This window comes from Acomys russatus, chromosome 3, assembly GCF_903995435.1.
Source record: "Acomys russatus chromosome 3, mAcoRus1.1, whole genome shotgun sequence".
In the NCBI taxonomy this organism is placed as follows: Eukaryota; Metazoa; Chordata; class Mammalia; order Rodentia; family Muridae; genus Acomys; species Acomys russatus.
This window is the reverse complement of record NC_067139.1, coordinates 24,816,887-24,841,011: the sequence shown is the minus strand read 5'-3', so window position 1 is coordinate 24,841,011 and position 24,125 is coordinate 24,816,887. Positions and strand designations below refer to the sequence as shown.

The window sequence follows — 24,125 nt, the reverse complement described above, 5'->3', positions numbered from 1 at the left end:
AGGTCTCAATGGCAAGAGCACTGTCATCTACAGATACTTCAGAAAGTGCCCTCAGCTTCCGGTTACCTCTTGTATTATAAAATGGTCATGTTTACAATAATGTATTTTTAAAGTTAGTTTAAAAGGGGGTGGGTAATAAGAGCCAGTGCCAACAGTGACAGGACACAGGGTATCAGGGCTCAGGGTGACAGGTGATAGATGACCAGAGGGGTGGGGAGCTAATACAAGGGCAATATGCATATGGTGGCATCAGTGAATGTTCTAGTCAAACCAAAGAAAGTGGGAAAAGGCAGTGGAGGAAATTCTGGCCACATGGACTCTTCCTACAGTGACCTGTGGTGACCAGACCTGTCTTTTACTCCTGTTTACCCCGTCACGCCCACCACCTATCCCCCCAAAGTATTCTGAAGAAAGTTATCTGTTGGCTTTAGGGGGTAAAGAGGAGGTGACAAAAGGAAGATCATATGAAAGGATTTTTTTTCCTTCTTAAATACACATACACACACACACAAATGGAAATAGATGAAGGTGAATTTCACAAAACACTATTTCCAATGGCTATTGCAAAATATAGCTTTAAAATTCTATTGACTGTCTTGAGTACTTACTGTCAGATGCATATTGTTTTACCCACAGGAAGTATTAATCAAATGTCAAAGTGAGACCTGAAGCTAAAAGTAGTTACATGACGCTCCAAACAAAGTGAACAAAATTGACATTGAGCCCAGATTCGAGCCTGCACCACTGGCTAAGAATCTAGTCCTTTTCCACCTAGTTCAGAGCAATGTCTAAGACAGTAAAATGCCCAATTCAGAGGACAAGATGGGAAAAGAAAAATGAGGTCATGGGACAGAAAAAGGGATGAATCCCAGCCAGGCGTGGTGGTGCACACATGTAATCTCAGCACTCCAGTAGTCAGAGGCAGTCAGATGTCTGTGAATTCAAGGCCAGCCTGGTCTATAAAGTGAGTCCAGGACAGCCAAGTCTACACAGAGAAACCCTGTCTCAAATAAACAAAGCAAAACAAAAGAATGAGTCTCAGGAAGCAACAAGGTACTATTCCAACCTTTTTAAGGTTTGGAATTATTTTTCCAGTTCCAGGTAGACTCTGAGGAAATCCTACTTCAGCCATCCTTGTACATAGGAGATCTACAAAAAAGAACTCACCAAACTTAGCTAGGTAGTGAGTGCCAGCCTGGGCATCTGAAAGAGGCTACCGTGCCTTCCATATTGCAAATGGAAGGTCCTAGCGGCGCTGTTTCCTATGGCATTCTCTGACCTTACAGTGTCCTTGTTCTTCATAGCGTACCTTATTTCCTTTCTTTCAAAAACAACACTCCTCACGGCTTAGGAAAGGAGCAGTGGGATTCTGTGCTGCAAACACTAAGAAAGTATCCAGGGCAAGTCTTCAATACTGCATGACACACATGAGGATTTAAATTAATGATGTCTCCAGAGAAGCCAATGGAACCAGTGCCAGGGCCCATGATGGGTACCTCCTTCCAGGGAAAGTTACCAGGCTTCACTAGTAGCTTACAGGAGGCCCTGGAGTAAAAGGGAAAAAGTTACTGCTAAGCCACAGCTGAGTTTTAAGAAAATGAAACCTGGCTATGTCAATAAGAGCTTTTGTCATGTCCTAAACAAGTCTCCAGCAAAAAATTGTAAATACCCTCCAGTCTATTTAAGAGATCATTTAACTGAACAAATATACCAATGTCTCCAGTAGAACAGGAAAATATTCATCAGACAAAGCTTTCCAATTGGACTGTGGTCATGTATAGCTACCTATATATGTATATAATGACACACTTGTGTGTGTGTGTGTGTGTGTGTGTGTGTGTGTGTGTGTGTGTGTGTGTATCATTGAACATTTTGTCTCTATAAGAAACAGCTAACTTCTTAAAAACTTCACCATATAAATAACTATTTAGACAGCTTCATAAACCCACACTACTCACTGTATTTCAGAATACCAAGAGTGATAGTTACACAAAATTCCAATGGAAATAACTGAAGAGAGTAACTAAAAACGTCCCTATAGTTAAAAGTGGACGCACACATACAAACACAATTCCTAATGCACATCAGCCTGACAGTGAGAGGACCGCGGGGCAGTCTATAAAGTGGTAAGTAACCCTCTTAGACCTTCATCCTAGAGCACAAACACAAGCTCAAGCCTCCTTGGTCCATTCATTCACATATTCAATGCTTCAAGTTCATTTCTAGTTAATTTTAGGTTATGAACAATGGGCTCCATATTACCTCAACTTGACGACCTTCTTATATCATAAAATAACCATGTTAAAAATAAATATTTGTTCTGTGCACAAGACAACATCTGTGATAGTGATTCTCATCCTGGTATGCAAAGCTCTGAGTTATTGACTAGGGCAGAAATCAGCCTAACAGGAAAGGAGAGCCATGGCTATCTGGAAAAGATGCCTAAATTTAATTTTAGAAAACATTAATAATATAAAGAACACAGGGAAGAACAGCAGGCCTGTACACAATAAAAAGAATCAATTTCAAGACTTGTTCTCTGACAACTCTAAGGATGTAGACTTGCTTATTGGTTGATTTGGGGGTTGTTCAATTTCCAAGCCACATTATTAGTAAATCTAAACTGGCTTACTCACTGGCAAAAGCAGCCCCTCCAGAAAGTATTACTATATTCTTTTTGATATAGAAAAGGAGATATGGATCATAAAAGTATTAAAACCAAAGTAAGGTAAAGAGCTCAGGGTGCTAAGTTATTTTTTAGGTTACTTGTGAATTCATAATCTCTACAATGGATCTTCCTTTAAGTAAGCACATTTGTAATTACAATTGGTTCACATGAGCACACGCACATGCACACACTCAGTTCAACCAGGGTCTGTACTTTCCCGACTTCTTGTATTCGTTACAAGCAACTACGTATTTTTCTAAACCTTCTAAAAGACTCTGTAGACAAAGCACATTTGCACTTTTAATCAATGTGGTCAAAGACTATTTGACTCAGGTAATAACTCAGAAACGCAGACTTAAATCACATCACTAAAGTCAACCCCTCAGCTGAAGGATCTGTGCTGTCATGGTACACTCAGACCAACTGCCAAACTTGCAAAATGATACACTCTTTCCTCAGCTTTAACTTGGTCTATCTCTAACACTGCCACATATACAGAGTGAGAGTTTACTGCTCATCCTATGTGAGGTACTTACTGTTTTTCTACAAATGAGGCATTCTTCATCCCAAAGCCTAATTTAGGCCACTCTCTAAGCTGTTAGTACTCCGGAATCAAAGAGTGCGGAGACATGCACACCATACAACACAGTACCATCGCAACATGAATTAGAAGGTTGTGTTCTGTGAGATATGAGGCAAAAAACTTTAGAGTCAAGGAATGCAACATGCATTTCAGACTTTTTCTTACAAAATTTATAAATAAAATTTCAAATTAAATTTTTATGAGACACAAGTGACAATGTGTTTGACCCATAAAGGTTTTGAATCCATATAAATAGAATATGATATATGAGGGAAACCATTAAAAGGGTCTAAGTTACTGAAAAGTACGCACCCTACAAGTCTATTTGAGTCCTTAGAACAGCTCAGCTAATCCTCCATTAAGAAGACTATTGTTTTTCACATAAATTAAATAACAACACATAGACATATTAAAGCCCCAACTCCCAGAAACACAGCTTTAAAAACCAAATGCTTTCCTTAGTATTGAAAGCCCAGTATCCAGTATTCATGAGAGTTAGCATAACAAAACAAAATCTGACTATGTTACCTGAATCCATGTCAAGTATATTCACAGCACTCACCTACATCTACACTTGTGAACTGTCACATGATCAGTGTTAACAGAAAGAAAAGTTTGGCACATAGATCAATTTCTCAAAACGTTTCTGTAACTTAACACAACACTGTTTAGAACAATGATTTCAACACCAATGTTAACCTGATTGGCAGCTAAACAAGGTGCTTTTTCTTGCAGCTTCACATAGTGTCTTGTGCACCTTGCCTGGGATGGAGGCACATAAGGTGCAGTGCGGTAGTGCAATCGCTTGGACGCCAGAGGGCAGGCTTTCCACAGGTCTCAAGGTCTTCCTTAGGTTTTTGACTTGCTGGGTCCCCACTTGTACCATTGCATTTTAGCTGGTGAATGCCATTTCCGGGGAAGCTGTACATCCATTTCCTTAGTTATGAAGACATTCCCTCAGAACTTCAAAGTGTCGCAAGGATCCTTGAAAAGGAGATGATAAGCGTCAGTACAGTCTGCCCCACGCCCCACACCAGGGCTTCCAGGGGGGCCATGTTCTTCCCAGCTACTCTGTAGATGCCTGCCACTGCTGCACCTGTGGGGAAAGCAGAGCACAGGGTCACCCAGGGCATCACCTGACCACCACAAAAGTCACCTTTCAGTTTACCAAAGCAGAATACCTTGATACATCTTCAACTGATAAAGTACATACTTTTCCATGTGACTGGTTAAAAGTTAACTTTACCATACAACATGCAGCCACTGAATTAAAAAATGACTTTTTTAACTGAAAGCTGTAATACATAGTTTATGCTTTCATCACTTTTAATGTGAGAATCACTTTTCATTAACAATTGTCACTCATGTCTTATTTCAGAATAAATTCTCATGGCCTTAAAAAAAGGAATAAATATATACATACACATATATATAATATACATACATATATGTAGACACACACACACACACACACACACACACACACACACACACACACACGGAAAAGATAGGTGCTGGCCCTGGTCCTCTGTCTACTAATTCTAGCAAGTAGTCATGACACAGAAAAGTCTATCAGTGTCTCACAGCTCAGCTCATGGTGCTGGACTGGCCATCCGGAAGAAATAAATTCAAGTTCCTACCTCATTCCATCAGGTGGATTAAAGAACAAAATGCTACATATAAAACCACAACTGTAAACTTTAAAATGAAGTGAATGGGTTTAGTATCCTATGAAAGAGAGGAGGGAGGGAGGGAAGGGGAAAAAAGAAAAGGAAAGGGAGAAAAAGAGGAAAAAGAGGAAAAAGAGGAAGTAGTAGAAAAGAAAAAATAAAGAGCCAGGCACAGTGGCACACACCTTTAATCCCAGCACTCAGGAGGCAGAGACAGGTGGATCTCAGTGAGTTCCAGGCCATCCTTTGTCAAACTCACACAGGCTGGAGAGATGGCTCAGTGGTTAAGAACACAGGCTACCTTCTCAGAGGACCTGGGTCAGTTCCTAGCACTTACATGGTAGCACACGACTGTGTGTAACCCCAAGGGATCCAATGCTGTCTTCTGGTCTCCATGAGCAACAAGCACACAAGTGGTACAGATGTACATATAAGCAAAACTCCCATGTATAAAAATTAAAGACAAACAGCAAAGGCCCTTGATGCCAGTGATGTCTGCACTCCAGAAGCAGTATTCTCATAGCTGATGAGCTCACGTTTGTGTCTTTAACTTTTTAAACTTTCCCAACACATTGGGCAGGACTAGTCTCAGCAAGAGCCATGCAACTTTCTGTAATAATTTGGATTAAGGGGGGGGGGTATTCCTTACAATTTTGGTAGGGGTGAACTGAATACTGCACTTGGGTCTGGAGAGTCAGGGGAAAGGCCCTTCTGCATTTCAATAATTTAAATATAGTTAGTGGTCTATTAATACTGCCTATTTCTCCTTATGCCAATTTTGACATTTTACACTTTAATAGCATGTAACTGTTCTGTTAATTTTTTGAGTTTTAAGTTCTTTATCTTTCACTAAACTTCCAGTTGTTTCTTCGGTCTCAGGCTATATCTGACTTGATGCTTGGCTTGTCAGCAGTCCATTCATGTCTTCACATACAGGCCTCTGTGAATTTTCCTAACAAGCGTCACAGTATTTCTTCACACCAGCCCAACTAAAGATTGATCAAAAGTGCAATGCACACCAGGGGTAGACGGTGCTTAGGGTTCAAGCACAGCACACAGTCTCCTACTGAGACACTCTAGTCGCTGACGAAAGGAAGGCTTCCCTAGGTGGACATGTCACACGTCCTAACATTCCAGAGCGTCCCAAGTAAGTGCTAACAAAAACCATACTCCTATTTGGGAGGACTCAGCAGACGCATTACCTGGGACACACTACACCACGGCACCGCCACAACACAATACAAAACCAGAGACCAAAGAAGTGAGGTCTTGCTGAAGAGAATAGACAAAATCATGAACAAACCACAAACGCCGAGAGATGATCCCTGGACATGAGAACACAGCGAACAAGAGGGCAGCACCCACAGACGGATCAGCAACTGATGGGTCATTTCAGTGGGTGCTGGGGTGGAAACTGAATTACCATGTAAAAGGGACCCCAACTAACACCAAAAGCAAAGGTAGACTTAGGAAAGGCATGAGTTATAGTCTGACTACAGATGCTTGTTCTGGAAATTGTTTTCTTTGGTACAAGTGATATCCATTCATTTTCCCACATCTGTGTATGTTTTGTGCTACAGTGGCAGGCTTGAGTAACCGAGATCATTGCCTCCTGAGTGCAGAACATTTACCATTTCTCCACCCCTCCTTCTTCTTTTTTTTTTTTTTTTTTCTGACTCCGGCTCTAGATGAATTAAAGACTTACTAAAATGGATAAAAGTCTAAAATAAAGGATATATATCAGAATGTCTGTTTGAAGCCCCAAATTATAAACCGTAAGTGGGAAAAAACAAACAAACCTGCAAGCTAGATTACATTGCTGTTTAAACACTTCTACTCAAGAAACTCACTGCATGAAGGCAATTGTAAGGCCTGGGAAAAGTCATGTGCAAACCCCAAACCAGCCGGAAGTCCTCAGCGTGAACACATGTAATGCAGTAAGAAGGAAACAGGTGCAGCCAGAGAAGAGCACAGAGTTATGTGCACAAGGGAAAGCTTTGTGAACAGTGAGTGAAGAAAGAAGACGCTGAGATTCAGCAGTACACAGGGAAATGCAAATTAAACCAACAAGAAGATGTCGCTCTAAGACAGCTAAAATTGGGCAGTATACAGAAATAAAGTTTTTTTTTTTTTCCTTTTTAAAACTTTATTTGTAGCAGGGTTTGGTGGCACATGCCTTTAACCCCAGCACTCAAGGGCAGAGGCAAAGGTAGGCAAATCTTTGAGTTCTAGGCCAGCCTGGTCTACAGAGAGAGAGAGTTCCAAGACAGCCAGGGCTACAAAAAGAAACTCTGACTCAAACAAGCAAGCAAACAAACACAAAACAAAAAGAAAATCTTCATGTCTGTGTGGGAGGGGCAGGTTGCATGTGCTCACATGTAGAGGTAAGAGAAGGATGCTGGCTGTGTCCTGCTCCTGGGTGACTTCTATTATCACTCTCTACCTTACTCACTTGACATAGGGAACCTCACTGAATAGGAAGCTCATCACTCCGCAGCTAGGCTATCACAATGTCCCCATTCCCACCCCAGTGCAGGGCTATAGGCTTGTGTGGCCACAGCCAGAGTTTTGCATGGGAGCTGGGGCACCAACTGTGGTTCTCACACTTAAAACACTAAGTACTCATCCCTGGAGCCACTCCCTAACACTACCCAACTCACCTCTTTTTTGTGTAAATCAAATCAGGCAGTACCAATACCAACAAAAATGAGAAGAACAAACAAACAAAAACCCCAACAACACATCACTTTTTCTTAGAAAAAAAATGTAAGTAACAAGCAATAATGGATGAGTGCCAACATCCATCACATCAGCACCTTAATGATTCGGGTATTTAGCAATCACTGAATTCCATGTAGAGCTATGGTTAAACTACCACAAGCTACATTAGGAAAAGACACATGTGGCTGGAGAGATGGCCCAGTGGTTAAAAGCACTGACTGTTCCTCCAGAGGGCACAAGTTTGATTCTCAGCACTTACATGGTGGCTCACAACCATGTGTAAATCCAGTTCCAGGGGATACAATGTCCTCTTCTAGGCTGAGAACACTGCATGCATGTGGTGCACTGACTTTCGTGCAGGCAAAACATCATAAAATAAAAATGGGAAAGATGTTTTAAAAACAAAGAATAAAGATACACAGCTAATTACTCTCATTAGTGTTCATAATTCATTTTTGCAAGTAAAAAAATTACTAACAAAACATTTGTGTCTTCTAATCCAAGAACCAAATTTTCATCTGAAATTGTGGCAGACATACACTTTCAAGGGTTTAAAAACATTTCGTTGCAGTTTCAAAAATCACTAATATCATATTTGCAATGGAATGCAAAGTGAGTTATATGTATACAGCCATATTAGACATAATTGGAGGTGGAATTAAATTTCTCACACACCCTTCAAAATCTTACAATGACATATTCATATGCATAGTGTTTACAACATCTGAGCAAACTCCTTCTCCCTCCTCTGCTCATAGTCCCAGTTACACCAACAGTAGCCCACACTAGCTGTCCCTTCCTGACTCTTTGAATGTCCCCACAGTGAACACTGCATAGCCATCACCTAGCTCAGACCCTGACATAGTCCACAGTCTACATGTACCTAGCGTCTCTTCCTTCCCCTTTATTCCCCTTCTTGATTCTACTTCCTTCCTTCTTTTTCTCCTTTGCCCCATCTACCCAGTCAACAGTATTCTTTGAGAACTCACTGTCTAGGTATTTTATTAGTGGGTGTGGAAAAAAGGGCCCTGCCCTCTCAGAGTTTTCTCCTGCTTCTTTTCATATACTCTGTATAGTTATAAAACAAAATCTCTTACTGAAAAGCTTTGTCCCATATTAACCCCTTTAAAAGTATCTATTTGTGGCCTAGAGACTACTCAGAGGCTCAGATTACTTACTGCTTTTGCAGAAGACCCAGGTTCAGTTCCCAGCACCCATGTGGCAACTAACAACCAGCTGTAACTTTAGTTCCAGTGAATCCAATGCCCTCTTCTGGCCTCTATGTGTATTCCATGTGCATAGTGAACACACATAGAGGCAGGCAAATAGCAAAATGAATCTTTAGAAAAGGAAAAATTAAAATATCCATTTGTTTTCTGTGGCCTGTAGGGAAAAAAAAAATCTAAACTTTCTGGCTGTCCTTTCAAGACCCTCCAGTACTCCCCCAGGCTCTTTCCAGGTGACTCTGTTAGGACCCCAGGAGCTGGGCCTGTGCCTGGGTGCTTGCTTCAAGGACAAAGTGTGACAAAGTGGATGAGAAACCACAGGATAAAGTCACGCAATGCCTCAAACACAAGGCAACCCAGGGAACCAGATGTTAAAGATGGGATTTTTTTTCTTCTGAGACAGGGTTTCTCTGTGTAGCCTTAACTGTCCTGGACTCACTTTGTAGACCAGGCTGGCCTTGAATTCAGAGCTATTTGCCTGCCTCTGCCTCCCCAGTAATGGGACTAAAGGTGTGTGCCACCACGCCCGGCTAAAGATGGGATTTTAAGAGACGAATCACTATTTCTTACAGGCATCTCACTGTGGCAGACCACTTTTCCTCTTCAGAGGGAATATGTTCATCACTCTGGAAGAGGTGAAGGAGGGAGCCCTTGTATTATAAAAGCAAGGCCATCCTCACATTCTGTGGCTAGAATCAACTGAAAGAAAAAAGTCCCTTGTGGAGAGCCCCAAAACACATGCAGTGCAGCAATGAGCAATTCCCAGTAGTACAGAAGACAGCCAGCAGTGAGTGCCATGTAAGTCTGTGCCTCAGAGAAATCAGCAGCTGCCAAAGGCATAGCCAGTTAAAAAAAAAAAAAAAAAAAAAAAAAAAAAAAAAAAAGCAGCTATGGTGCTCCTAGGATACAACCAGGCTCTGCTCAGGCAGCAGTCACAGAAACCAGAATTAACTCTATGAAGTACAAGGCAGAGTAGGGCCAAGCTCAGTGTCAGGGGACAACCAGGGAAGCAGAACCAGGTGACAGGCAAGAAAATGCATGGGACAGCTCAGCAGAAAACCTGTACATTTCCTGAGGCAGAGAAATCTTGTAATAATAACTGGTACAGGAAGAAACGCAATTACATGCTGTTGTCACAGGCAGATGACCCCACAGACTCAAAGACCATATCGTCACATTCTTAAATGACAACTGTTACTGGCATATTTTAGTGCCTACCTTCCTTCCTTAGTAGTTAGTAGGTGTCTTTAAAGCAGAAACTACTTTTGTTTATACACCACTTTCACATGAACCACTAATGCCCTTGCCAATGCCATTTCCCACAAACACCCACAGAGCAAATCTTCACATAGTGAAGTGCAACTGTCTGCCTGGTGAGTAAATAAACTCACCTGTGCCTTCTAGGTCCTAAGCTATAAAATGCTGAGGCGTAGTCTACATGAGACATGATGTTTCTTTTACAACACGGAAGTACTTACCAAAGCAGTAACTGCATGTAAAATTATGTCCTTAAACAAAACAAGTCAACTTACTAGTAATCATTGCTCCAGTTACAGAAGCCAGAAACCCGATGCTGACAGCAATGACGGAGATCACTCTGCCCTGCCTGTGCCTCTGCAGCATCACAAACATCAGCACGCCTGCAGCACCGTGGACAAACAGAGAGGAGAAGAGAGCCCAGAGGAAGATCCAGTACCACATTTCTGAAAGGGAAGGAACAGTGTTAGTCCTGGTGCAGAGGTATAGTGCAGAAGATTCAGGCGGCAAACAGTGAGCAGCCAGGGCTGGGGAGAACACCGAGGGAGAGAGTGCACATAAAAAGGGCTTAGCCTGCAGTAAGCCACTCAGTGATTATCATTAAAGCTAGTTAAGGCTTGATGGGAAGAATTCCACCCATGCTCCCAGAAGGGGAAGGCTATCCTGTCATTTCCTCTCCATATCCCATTTCGAAAGCAATCCATCAGCTTGTCTCCTGTCACTGTGATAGTCTTGCCCAGGCCTTCCCTGTCCTTTATGCTTTCTTCAACGTGTTCCCAATGGATTGTTCAATGTTGTCTTAACACACCACAGGGACTGAGCACACCCCACATGCTGTCTTTCCAGCCTTCACTTCCTTTCTTCCAGGCCTCTGATGCTTCCTGCACTACCTGCACACTTCCCATAGACAGTGATGCTCTGTACTTGTGTATCTCCATCTCCCTGGCCACACGCAAGAGGCACATCCAACAGAGGCAGCAACTGCCTGGAGCATTCCCTTTTCCCTGGGAATTTTTATTGGAGCACACTGAGTCTCTTCTGCTTTTTGGAAACTGAAGCTAAACCTATTTCCTCATTGTACATGCAAGCCACAGTCCAGAAAGGAAGAAAATAGATCCACCAATGACAAGAAGCCACCTCAGTGACTGAGGCCTGTCACTTTACTATCCTTACACAATGTGCCAGTTTCTCTGTAATTAAGCACCTGTTTAATGTGCAAAGCTGACTTCCATGTCCTGCCACCCCTGAGAGGGTCCTCTTTGGTATACACACACTCTATGAGGAAGGCTCTCCTCTGCTGCATGTGCTACTTGTACTGTCTGCCACTGCAAGGGACACACATTTTAAAGTAAGCACTGTTTATCCAAACATCATGGTAGAAATTTTTATCAGTGTAATTACCATAAAAAACAGTATGGCAGTTCCTCAAAAAAATCTAAGAACAGAATTATTATATGATCCAATGTCATTTCTCACTGTTTATTTGTGCTGGTTAGGTTTTATTATCAACTTGGCAAAACTCAGCGTCCCTGGGAAAAAGGAACCTCAACTGAAGAACTGCCCAGATCACACTGGTTTGTCACCCTGTTTGTGAGGGACTGTCTTGAAGGATGACTGTTTTGAGTAGACACAGTTCACTGTGGGTGGCACTGTCCTAGACTATATAAGAAATCTCGCTGTGCTAGATAAATAGCCTAGCAGTTAAGAGCCAGGTTCACTTCCCAGCACGGTACTTCACAAATGCCTTTAGTGCCAGTTCAGGGGATCCAATGTCCCTTTCTGGCATCGATGGGTGCCCAGTACACATACATACATGCAGGCAAAATACTCAAATGCACAAAAGAAAAATAAATAAAATTTAAGAAAGCTAGCTGGCCAGTTAGCATGCCACAGTGAATGAGGAAAACCTTCTAAGGCCCCCAAGCCTATATGAAGAGCTATAGGCAATTAATGACTACCGAAAGAGAGAAAAGTTGTTCTTCAGGGATCATCCTCTTAGTTGGTTATCCAACACCAAATGGTCAGCCCTAAAAACATATACAAACAAAACCAAGTAGGCTCAGCAGGTTCTATTTATATATTGTACACATGTAACAAAAATAACTACAGAAAAAGAGAACAGTGTTTTTTTTGGTAATTAGGAAGAAGGAAGGGGAGAGGAGGAGGGAGGGAGGAAGAAAGTTAGCTAGCTGAGAATAAGCACAGGCCAGAGAACAAGCCAGCAAACAGTGTCCCTGCCTTTGTCTCCCTCAACAACAGATTGTAATCTCAAAGTGCAAGACAAACTCTTTCCTCTCCTAAAGTGTTTTTGGTCATGGTTCTTATCATACCAAATACAATGAAACAGGAACAGAAATTAATTACAAAGAAAGTAGGGTGATACTGGGCACGTGGACTATGCTACCGGAGAAGCCAGTGTGGAGCTGTAGTCAGGTCATGACTATCCAAACCCTGAAAATCTTCATTTGGAGACTGGCAAGAATAAGGATCAATTCCCTCCCTGTTCTGAGCCTGCATGCCTGGCGCATGACCACTACCCCAGCAATTCTCTAGGTACCCACATAGCCCAGCACCTGGAATTCTTCTCCATGTAAAATAAAGGATCCCCAGCATCTCAGCCCCAGCCACCCTGGAAATCCCTTCCCACTCCTCTTGTTCACCCCAAATAAACATACACAAGCTGTTTCACTGAGTATCATCTGAGAGCCACTGTCTCACTGGGAGATCTAAAACAACTGTAGCACCAGAATCTTTGGAGAAGGCCTTCTCCCTGTGGCACCATCGGCCAGCCAGGATCCTGCAAACCCCACCCATTCTGGATCCTTCCTAGCCAGGTGTGCAGCAGTGCCTACACCGCAAGAAAGGAAGCAGAGCACAGAACCACAAGGTGACTAATTTGTGTGTGTGTGGGGGGGGGGGAATAACTGTTTCACTAGAGAGTTTAGAACTTTAGGCTGGAAAAGTTGTTGAATGTTGGAAGCAGAGCTTAATGGCTATTAGTGGAAGATAATGTGAGAAATGTGACCAGTAGAGGCCTGGATTATGAGGAAGAGGGGAAATGGGTACAGGCTATTCATGTGATGTTTGAAAAAGATTGTGGCTCTATTTTGCTCATGTCCTGAGAACTTCTATGAGGCCAGAATAAAGAATAATGGACTAATTTATTAAGCAAAGGAAATTTTAAGACAGCACAACACCAAGTTTGTGGTATAGTTATTACTGACTACGCTGACGCAGGCCTACAATGAAGAAAAACAACAAGTAGAGCAGAAAGAAAAGACTGTGCAGCTTGGAGAGGAGGAGAGTGGGAGGAAGCATAAGACTGCTGTAAAGTCATTTGCTGAAAAACAGACTGTGACTGTTAGAGAGATAAACACCACTAAACAACGCTGTGTGCTCTGCATTGGAATAAAGGGCACACTACTCTGAGGGCAAAGCATATAACGTGTGACAGGAGAAAGCCTAAGGGGTTTTCTGTTCCCAGAAAACAAATATTTAGCCAAGTTTTCCCACAGCTTCAGCATATAGAAGCTTCTGCCATTGAAGTTCAAAGAAAGGGCCAGGGTCCATTCTGAAAGCTGAACTAGGCAGCATCATGTACATGGTCTGGATTTTGAGGCATGAAAGATATAAGGTGAAGGAGTTCTTCCTCCACAGACAGGAAGCAGAGACAGAAAGTGTAGGAGAGATAAACATGTTTTTGTGTTGAGCCCAAGTGTGGGATGGAGAACAGACTAGTGAGAGAGCAGGATGTTTTTCCAGTTAGAAGTCGAACCACTTCGTGGGGGAGCTTGGATGTTGCCAGCTGAAACATCCTAGTAGAGACTCTGAGAGGAGATTTATATATGAGCCCTAAACAGGAGACTTAAGAGAGAGGATTTGGGATTGTTGTAGCTGTTCATCAATACTTGGAGAGATGCCCCTAGAGAGAACTGCTCCAGGGAAGGCTTCAAGGCTTTGGGCTCCAGCCTCTGCTGCTGTTCCAGGTTCCAGCAGCAACCTTGGTTGAATTGTGGATTTGCTGAGGTCCAGCTGACTAATCGGGAGGATCATTCTGCAGAACTGATATTCTTACGGTTTCATTACTGTGTTCTTTAATATCCTTTTCCTATGGTTTGGGTTAGTCGGCTTATAAGTGAGGCACACTCTGTCAGTGAGTTCATAATAAAGTATAATTATTATGAAAATTGAGCCTACAGAGCTGCTGTATTTGTTAGCGTCCTCTAGAGGAGCAAAACTGACAGACTGGATCTAGACATACATTCAAAGGGGATTTATTATGTGTGGGTAGGTAGTGCAGCTATAGTTGTCTCCTGACAGAAAAGCCGAGAATCCTGTAGTTGTTCAGTCCACAAGGCTGGATGGGTATCTCAGCAGTCCCAGTCTGGTGCTCATATTTCAGGGACAAAAAGCAATAGCTCCCTTCTTTGATGTCATCTTATGTGGGCAGCCACCAGAAGGTGTGGGCCAGATTTAGAGTTAAGTCTTCCAAACTCAAATGATTCAGATTTAGCATGAATCTTCCATATCAAGTGATCCAATCAAGAAAAATCTTCCCCAGGTATTCCCAGCTGACTGGTTTGTTACTTCAGACACAGTCAAGTTGACAAGCAAGATTTCTCATCTCAGCTCCTGAGGCCAGGCAACATGTGTTAGTGACAGAGCCTCTGAGAGGCCACTGTGTAAAGCTGTGAACTTCCCCAAGCCTGTAGTGGAGATCCAGAGATGCTGAAGATGCCAGAGCCATGAGATATGTGCCAAGGAGATCTGCATGCAGCAGGTGGAACCATCCCAAAAGAGAGATGCATGTTGCAGGCAGCAACACTGGAGGGGCGGAGCCATCTAAGCCTTTGAACCCTCTGCCATGAAACACCTCCAGTGGTCAAGTACACAGGAAATACAATGGTGGCTACAAAGAATGAGAGGGATGGAGCCTGTGGATCTATTAAATTCAGGGTTTCAGGGTTTGTTTGGAATATTCTTTTATATTTGTCATAATTAACTCATTCATTTTAAAACAGGCTTGGCCACCCTCCTTTCTGCCCTTCTTCCCAGACTTTGAGTTTTATAAGATGTCGAGGGTCTAGAGATTTGTGGTAAAACAAAATGAATTTATCAAATCATACCCATAAATTAGTGAATTTTATGCTGTCTGAGGTGGTTTAACATATATTTGGTACTTGTTTCTGGCTCCTAGCACAAGGCTCCTAAAACTGTTGGGGTTTTTAGGGTAGCCTGAGGAAATATATTCAAAGTAAACAATTTAGGCTTGACCTTATACAGCCTCAGATGTGACTGGTCATAAGAAGGCTCCTGGTAGATTTTCTAACCATCTGCTTAATTCCAGGAACAAGAGGTCTGAAGGTTAAGACCCATTTAAAACAAACAGAAAACTCAACTACTAGGTCTGACCAACTTCCAAGTCACTGAACATGTGGAGGCAGTGGATGAGGTGATCAGAGGGCAGGACAGTTCTCCCCTCCAAACCCTTTGCTTCCTGCTGCGCTGGCTGGGAAGTGAGTTCCTTGATCAGAAGCAATTCTGTATGGAATACCATGACAATGAATACGGCATTCTGTAAGACCACACATGGTAGCCTAGGAAAAAGCATTATGTGCAGGAAAGAAAAATTCAAAACCAGAGTAAGTACCTACTACAGTAGGGACAAAGCCTTGTCCTTCCCACAGCAGAAGCAGCCCAACGTAGTCAACTGCCATCAGGTCGCTGGCTGGCCACCGCAGGGAACGGTGCCATATCTGGGGCTGTTGGTCTCTGCTGTTGGCCAACCTGACATGCTGCAGCCAGGCCAACCTTGGTGAGTGGCAGTCCATGTTGTCGATCCCATGTTTAGCCCCTTTCTCTGCCATCACAAGGCCTACTGGGCAATAATGACAGGATGACTGGGGAAAGGCTGAATGCGATCAGACTGGGACATCTTATCTTATCTACTTGAGTACTGAACTCCTCAGATGCAGTCACCTTCTGCTAAGCATTTACATAGGACATAAGTATCTTCTCGTGCTTCCTCCACTTGGAGAGATCTTTCCATATACTTCTTTCTTCCCCAGATGTCTTTCTTACCATTTTTCCAATCTTGCTATTTCCAAGTCCCTGACCATAAAAGCAATCCATTGTCTACAGCCCATGAATTAGTGGACAACTGCACATCTGACTATTTTCTCCTCCCAAACAAAATGTATGAGCATGCATATTGACAAAAGTTATGCCCACTGTGAAGATTTCCCTTTGCCGGTGTCTTTCAGGGTTGACCCTAGAGAAGGGTTGTTATAATGCTGCAGCTGTCCACTTCTAGATGATTCCTAACCATCAGAACACACAAAACTATCAATAAACCAGGCCCAAGTCTCCTCTTCCTTAGTCAGTTGATCCTAGAGCACATCCATGAAGCTATAGGTGCATGCTTGGGGACAAACAGCATGGTTAGAGGAGCAGAAACTATAGGCATTTGGGCAACTTCTCCATGAAACTTGCTCCTCCTTCAGGACCTGCTTGGGCCCAGTCACATATATGCCACTTCCATTTGACAATAGATTACTGCTGTGCACATCCTACTTTGTAAATTAGTGAGTCAGGTAACACCTAGCTCAAGTAGCAAGGTAACTTGGTGGCCCATTGTCAAATGTTCGGTTTCCTTTAAGGCCCAATAGCAAGAGCTGTCTCTCAAAGGGGGAACAGCTGTCTGCAGATGATGGTAGAGCCTCGCTCCAAAATCCCGAAAGTCTCTTCTCACCCATAGAAGCCTGTTATTATATGCAGTACTGTGGAACTGAGAGCACTACATCTCATTTGATTATACTGCACATTTTAGGCAAATGCAAGCCCAGCATGTCATGACGTCCTCTTGTGGTCTTGGGCTTACACTACATGGTTCCAGGGATTGACCTGACCGGAGTCATGAAGAAAGCAAATAACAAACACATGGACACAGAAAAACAGAGATTGCGTAGACTAGTCTCTGATCAAGAGGGCATAGTACCCCAGAAGCTCAGCATGTTTATTAATAAAGTTGAACGGGGAAGCAGTATTACTGCATACAGATAAACAAGGAGGCAGGGTTAATTGCATACAGACAAACAAGGAGGTAGGTTGTTGCATACAGATAAACAAGGAAGCAAGTTTAGCTAATCTGGGCAGGAACCATCTTCAGGATGCAAATATCAGGGGACAGGAAAGCTAAGGTAAACATTTTTTTGCACACAGGATCAACATTCATACTTGGACCAGAAGAAGTCTTTGCTAACTCTGAGCCTCACCTGAGGGAAAGACTGCCAATTCCCAAAGGGCCTGAGTGAGGCTTTGGTCCTTGACTTGGGCAGCTCACGTCAACAGACACCCACTGAAGACTTCAAACACTCAGCTTTCTCTGCTCACCATAGTTTTACACTTTGCTTTATAATTGATCCAACCAAGCTCCATGTTTTGGGTTTGATATCAACTTCTCAAACAGAGGCTAGATCATTAAGATCATGGAGCTTGTTTAAAACCAAAGCAAGGCTGCATGGCATTCTATAAAGCCCACAGATCCATCAACGGTAGGACCAGGCTTAACTCTGCATTGCAAAATAGGTAGCAAAGCCTGTCCAGAATGTTCAACAATTTACAAATATCCAACAACTGGCTAACAGGCAGTATCTATAATACTAAGATGGCCTATTTCCCTTATTGAGCGTAACCAACTCTGGACTTGATGTGTGAGCACTGACCTAGACCACTATGCTGTATCAGAGGCAACTTACAATAATGTCTGCTATCTCAGAGAGAACAAAGTGTAGTTACAAAGCACTACATTAGAAGAACTGGGAAAATTGGATGGAGGCAACTGTTCATGCTACACAGCTAATGTGAACATGCAGAGTTGCCACCCACATCCCACCCTGACTTTTGTCTGCCCATATCCCAGCAAGCTTCTCCAGCTAAGCAGTAAAGGAAGGAGACCACATCAGGTGACACTGCTAGTGCTAAACAAAACATAAAACAAACAACTAAAAACTACAAGGTACAAAGTAAACACTTCTAAGGCCTCATGCAAATAATCACCATAGCTCACTGGAAGAGACATGTTTTCTCCCACAATACAACACAGTTTTCTTGGTCATTTGCTACAGATAGGGCTATCTGTAATCTTCCTCTTAAACCAATTTCATCTGGATCAGTGCAGGGTGTTTGCTTACTCTTTGGTGAAATCTGAGAGAATTATAATTTATTCTTGTTTCAAAACAATACTAGAAATAGCTCTGTTGCCATCTGTAACAGCCATCAGCCCTGGTTACCAAGTCACTCATTATCTTCTATGCTTTTGTTCTCAATTTGAACAAACATGGTTTGTGATTAATCTCTTGAGACATCTAGAAAACACTGAGTGAAAACATCAAAGAAAATCAAGATGTTGGATGACCCTCCTTGTAGAAACCAATCAAAGACTTGGTGTCAAGAGACATAAGATAGACCACAGGTGACAGTATTTAGAGCCATCACTACTGAACACAGTTCAAAGCACTTTTGAACATTTGTACTGAACATAGTTTTTTAAAAAAAATAGGCTTTATTATATTTCTTAATTCATCAAAGGAGACAAAATACTCTATTAAGTTAATGGCTACTTCCAAGAATTACCTAAAGCACAACTTATTCCCTGGAGGTAAGACCTAACCAATTATGCTTCTATCAAACCCCTCCAGTAGTCATAATGTGCAACACAGATGGAAACCACTCCAGTAGGCGACCATGACATAAGAAATGTTTATTTAAATATGCTAGTACAAGAATAAGACCTATAGTTAGATACGCATTAAATATCTAGCCCTTAAAAACTGAACAATAAGACTGGAGCAACAGCTCAGCTGTTAAGAATGCTTGCTATGCAAGCATGAAGACCTGAGTTCAGATCCCAGCACAGAACAAGCTGGGTTTGTGGCACATGCCTACAATTCTAGGTCAGAGAAGAGCAAAGACAGAAAAATGGCCATATCTTACTGGTCTCCAGATTAGCTGAGAAAATATAAGCCCCCAGGTCAGGGAGAAACTCTGCTCTTAAAAAAACAGTGATAGAGAAGGGTACTGATGTCATCATATGGCCCCCGTGCATGAGCAGGCATGTATTCCCTCAACACACACATATGTAGTGTGGATACACTCACACATGGAGAGAGAGGGAGAGAGGGAGAGGGAAGGAGGGAGAGGTAAGGAGGGAGAGAGAGAGGGAGAGAGAGAGAGAGAGAGAGAGAGAGAGAGAGAGAGAGAGAGAGAGGGAGAGAGAGAGAGAGAGAGAAACTAAACTTTCTAATAAAACAATTAGCAAACAGATATAAAAATTCATTATTCAACATACTCTGAGCCTCAAATGAAAAATCTGACAGCTATAAGAAACTAAATTTGGGGACTGTTCATAATTTTCTACTTTATATAAATAGTTTGTGTAATATTTTAAGATAATCTGTGTTAAAATAAATTGATTGCAAGTTTTTTTTTCATTCCAGAGAATCCAAACATGTAGAAATTGTTCCCACTACATTGCTAACAGCAGAAACTTCTGATTTTATAATGCATTGATTACACTATGGAATAAGATACAGTCATTATTTGCTAAGGCCTCTAGATTCAGGCCAATAAGTAAATATAGCCTACGAGCCATATCTGCTCCAGACTGTCTCTAAACAATCTATGGATTAAAAATGACTGTACATTTAAAGGTTTTTAAAATACAAGGAATAAAATCTCATAAATTCTATGAGTACATATGTTCAGACCACCCATGGGTCCTATCATGCTACAATGGCAGACTGACTAGGCACAGATAAAATGGCTCATCAAGCCAAATATGTTTAGTGAGTTCACTGCTAACAGAATGTAAGGATTTTTGTTTTCAAGGAGTGGTTCTCAGCCTGCCGATTTACTCTTTGTGGGTCCAACAACCCTTTCACAGAGGTCACATGAAAACACAGCTATTTACACTATGATTTACAACAGTAGTAGTATTACAGTTATATGGTAACAAAAATAAATTTTATGGTTGGGAGTCACCACAACATGAGGAACTGTATTAGAGGGTTGCAGCATTAAGAAGGTTGAGAACCACTGCTGTAGAGGACAATTTAGTTTTGTTGTTGTCATTTGGTGCTGGGGACTAAGCCTAGGGTCTCATGCCTTGTACATGTCAATCACACACTTGGCATTGGGATTTTTCTAATGTTTCCCAGGTGATTTTCACACACAGTTGACCACCATCCCTAAGACATGATACTCAAACCACACAGCTGTATCTGATTGTAAAAACCCTCGTTTGACCAAAGCCAAAAACTGTTGGGAGATGTGTGTAATGGAGCCAAAACAGGTAGGGATTGGTGTGCTACAGATTCTAAAGAATGTGCACTTTACTGTGAAGGCAGAAGGTTTTGGGGAGCCAACTGAAGAAGTTTTCATTTTTAAATAGTAGACAATTCCCTATGGTCATTCACTGTACTATACTATTCACTTCCATCACCCTCTCTCATCCCCCCTTCTCCTGCTGATGCCGTTCTTCCTAAGTAGCCCTCCTAGTATTCTCATGTCTTTCTCCCCACTCTACCTCGGTGGGGGTGTGGCCATAGCACCTATGTATTCAGGATTGCAATGGCCCTGCTTGGACCTACGGCAGATTTTAATACAAAAGTCATATAACCAAACACAACTTTTAAAAACATTACTACTCTGGTAGATACAGGAAATTGAGACTGGAGCAGATGAGCAATTGTGAGATGATGTCAAGAGTCAAAAAATTTTAAGGTCTGGACTTAGATAATACCCTTAAGGTTGAAAAAAAAAAAAAAACTTGTGAAATATTTAGGATGACCACTGGTCTAGACTGGATGAGGGGACAAGAGAGATATCCTATCTGGCTTCCTAGATTTCTAGAAAGGACTAGTGGATAGATAAGACCATAGTTTACACACATGTAAAAGCATATTTGATCCATCTATAATAATACTATCCAAATGTTAGCAAGAGACGAGGAATAAATAAACTAAATGCTACACAGAGAAACCCTGTCTCAAAACAACAACAACAACAACAAAAGAAAGTAAATGCATGAAAATGTCAAGTAGATAAAGTAGATATGACCCATACCTTTATATGGCTTTATTTAGTTTATATATTACATTTCCCCTAAATGTAGCATCAATTTTTATCATACTTTAAAATCTATGCTTACTCAAGGCAGTAAATGTAAATTAGAATTTAGGATACAGAAAGCTACAAAAATTATCACTCCTCCTTAACAGACACATTACAAAAACCAAAACTTCTCCTTAACTCATGAGGAGGGTATTGGGCAACAAAGTAAAAAGATCCTTATCCCCATAGATGGGCATCACCTGAATAAGAAGCCAGCTCAGCGTGTATACTGTCAGCTGAGTTTAATGACAGAGCAAGAAACACAGGCAAGTTGTTCTCTCCTGGGTGTGCCCTAAGAAGACTGGATGGTGAGCAGGAGGCAAGAAAACCAGCTGGTGGTATAGATGGTACAGTCCAGATCGGAAGATCTAGGGATCCTTTACATAGAGAAACACTTTCTGGGGAAGGCAGTAAATCTTGTTACCCTCCAGAGACAAATAAAAATATGATGCTGCTCCAGACAAGGGGAGACGCAGAAGACTGTCTGGAAACCAAGGGTTCTACTCCAAGCAGGGGTCCATTACTGCTCAAGGCACTAGAAACTCCCACCCAAGACCAAGAATAGACAAAAGCCAAGTTTGGCCATCATTGTTCACGAAGGCAGGAATGCTGGGAAGGTTCTAACCCAAATCCCCAGTATACCAAGCATGACCAAAACTCCCACAATGAGCCTAGCACTGAGTCACAAGCAACAACTCAGCAGTGGGCAAGTACATGAGGGGACCCCACAGAAAGCTGGCAGTGGACAACTAACCCAAGACCAGCCCTTCAACACCCAGGTCCCATCTCAAGTGCAAGACAACAGTAGCAACCTCCAGGGAAAGTGAAGCATGTGGTACAGCAAGGGTACCATAGCAACAGCCAAACTCAAATCCAGCTCAACCAAACTTCCATCATTGCTGGTCTTCTGCAGGAGTAAAGATTATGTATCTCACATGCAACAACAACAACAAAACCAGATATTAAAAACAGGAAAATCCACGGTTGAGAAATACAGCAATCAACAGAACCTGACCAAGATGGCGTAGTTGGCAAATCCACAAGGCAGGGAGTTTTAAGAGCAAGGTACAAACTCTTGGCTTTAAAAGGAAACATTATGATACTGAAACAAAACACATTAGATAGGAAAAACTCAAGAGACTTGAAACAGCTGGGCAAAGAACCTTGTACTTAAAGATATACCAAAAGAAATTATTAAAACTAAAACAGAAGAGAAAAACAATACAGTGGAAAAAGAAGAATACACCCAAGAGTTACAGGGCTCCTTCAAATAACTTATGTAATTGGCATCCTAGAAGAGACAACAGGGAAAAAAGATTGGAAGAGATAGTGCCTGAAATTTTCCAGAAATAAGACATCAAGTCACAAATCCAAAGCCAGATAAATGGTATTCCCTCCACAGCAAAACAAAACATCTAAAACCAACTAGGGAAAAGCATTTACACACATGCAGACAGCAGCATGAACCAACCGCCAAGCAACAGCAAGGTAAAGCCTGAGGCTTCCTAGAGAGAAAAGAAACTGCAGAGGAAGCAGATGCTGCCTCTACAAACGCTGAACTGGAAGCCAATGTCATCCTCAGGAAAACAAAAAGGAGGAAGGCAGGCAGATAACTACACCCAGCAAAAATGTCTTCAAAAGGCCAAGTCAAGACTTATCTTTTTCTACTGCTTTTTCTTTTCTTCCTTCCTCTTTTTTTTTTTTTTTTTTTTTAAAGAAAATTTAGCCAGTGCTCCTGTGCTAAAAACATTAAAGCAAGTTCTTTAGCCAAGAATATATTGGACAGAAGCGCCACCGCCATGAAGAAATGAGTGACAAGGTTAAAGAAGTACAAGTCTTTTTTTAATCACTCAAGACGAATTCCTGTCTCCACCCACTTGAAACTTCTTTAACATACAAACCTACTTATATCTCTAATAGTTCTCTGATTTTGCTTCTTAACAAAAAAGACTAATTTTTAAAGTCAATTCTGCAGCTGCTTAACATACTGCCTTTTAAAGGTTATAGCAATACTGTTTATTACTCACTTAGACTAAATTACCCTCTTGCTTGCTAATTATATAATTTCAAAAGTAAATTACAATATGTAACATTGAACAGAAAAAAGAAATATTTAGAAAAACAGGTTTTTCATTTACAATAATCACAATTTCACTCATATAAAATGTTACAAGTTATTTAAATTACCTTAAAACTGCTCTTTATTAAAGGTACAACAGTCTCTATATATTGATTACTCATTCAAAAAAGTATATGGAACAATTTAAAAATTTTTTTGAACCTGTAGCCAGGACCCCATGGTGGTGCATGCCTTTAATCCCAGCACTGGGGGAGGCAGACAGGCGGATCATTGTGAGTTCAAGGCCAGCCTGGTCTATAAAGTGAGTCCAGGACAGCCAGGGCTACACAGGGAAATTCTGTCTTGAAAAATAAACAAAACAAAACCAGAAAAAAAAATCTTAACCTGATATGAAGGTAGAATAGATCATCTATAAAATAATTTAACGCCGTTACTTATATGTCTTCTAGCTACTTAACTTAGATATGTGATGCTTTAAAAAAAAAAATTAGTAACACTAACACACGATTTTTAAAAGTCAGACACTGACCTAAAAGCAATCTTAACAATGGCTGAGATTTTTCAGTCTCATCGTATATGGTTCCTTATATTAAAAACTATGAAGAAAACTTTTTTATCAACAGCATAATTTCTGATGAAACTCCACACATAACATGTCTGTCAAATTAAGTGTAAACCCACATACTGAATGGCAAGATCAAGCGCTAAGCCCACAAGGAGAGAAACTCAGCATAGAGTTCACTGTACG

The 24,125-nt window shown here is 41.6% G+C and overlaps 1 protein-coding gene across 2 annotated transcripts in view; it reads right to left on the bottom strand.

The window, feature by feature from the left end:
• Positions 1 to 3,362: 3,362 nt before the first annotated feature.
• Positions 3,363 to 24,125, bottom strand: part of Tmem170b (transmembrane protein 170B) — a 29,829-nt gene continuing 9,066 nt past the window's right edge. Inside the window, exons 2-3 of one of the 2 annotated variants that reach the window (XM_051170426.1) lie at positions 10,401 to 10,571; positions 3,363 to 4,347 (exon numbers count right to left, since the gene is read on the bottom strand). In XM_051170426.1, coding sequence (XP_051026383.1) covers positions 4,217 to 4,347; positions 10,401 to 10,571 — 302 coding nt within the window. In that variant the 3' untranslated portion in view covers positions 3,363 to 4,216. The remainder of the gene's footprint in view (positions 4,348 to 10,400; positions 10,572 to 24,125) is intronic. The other variant, XM_051170434.1, reaches the window with a different exon arrangement.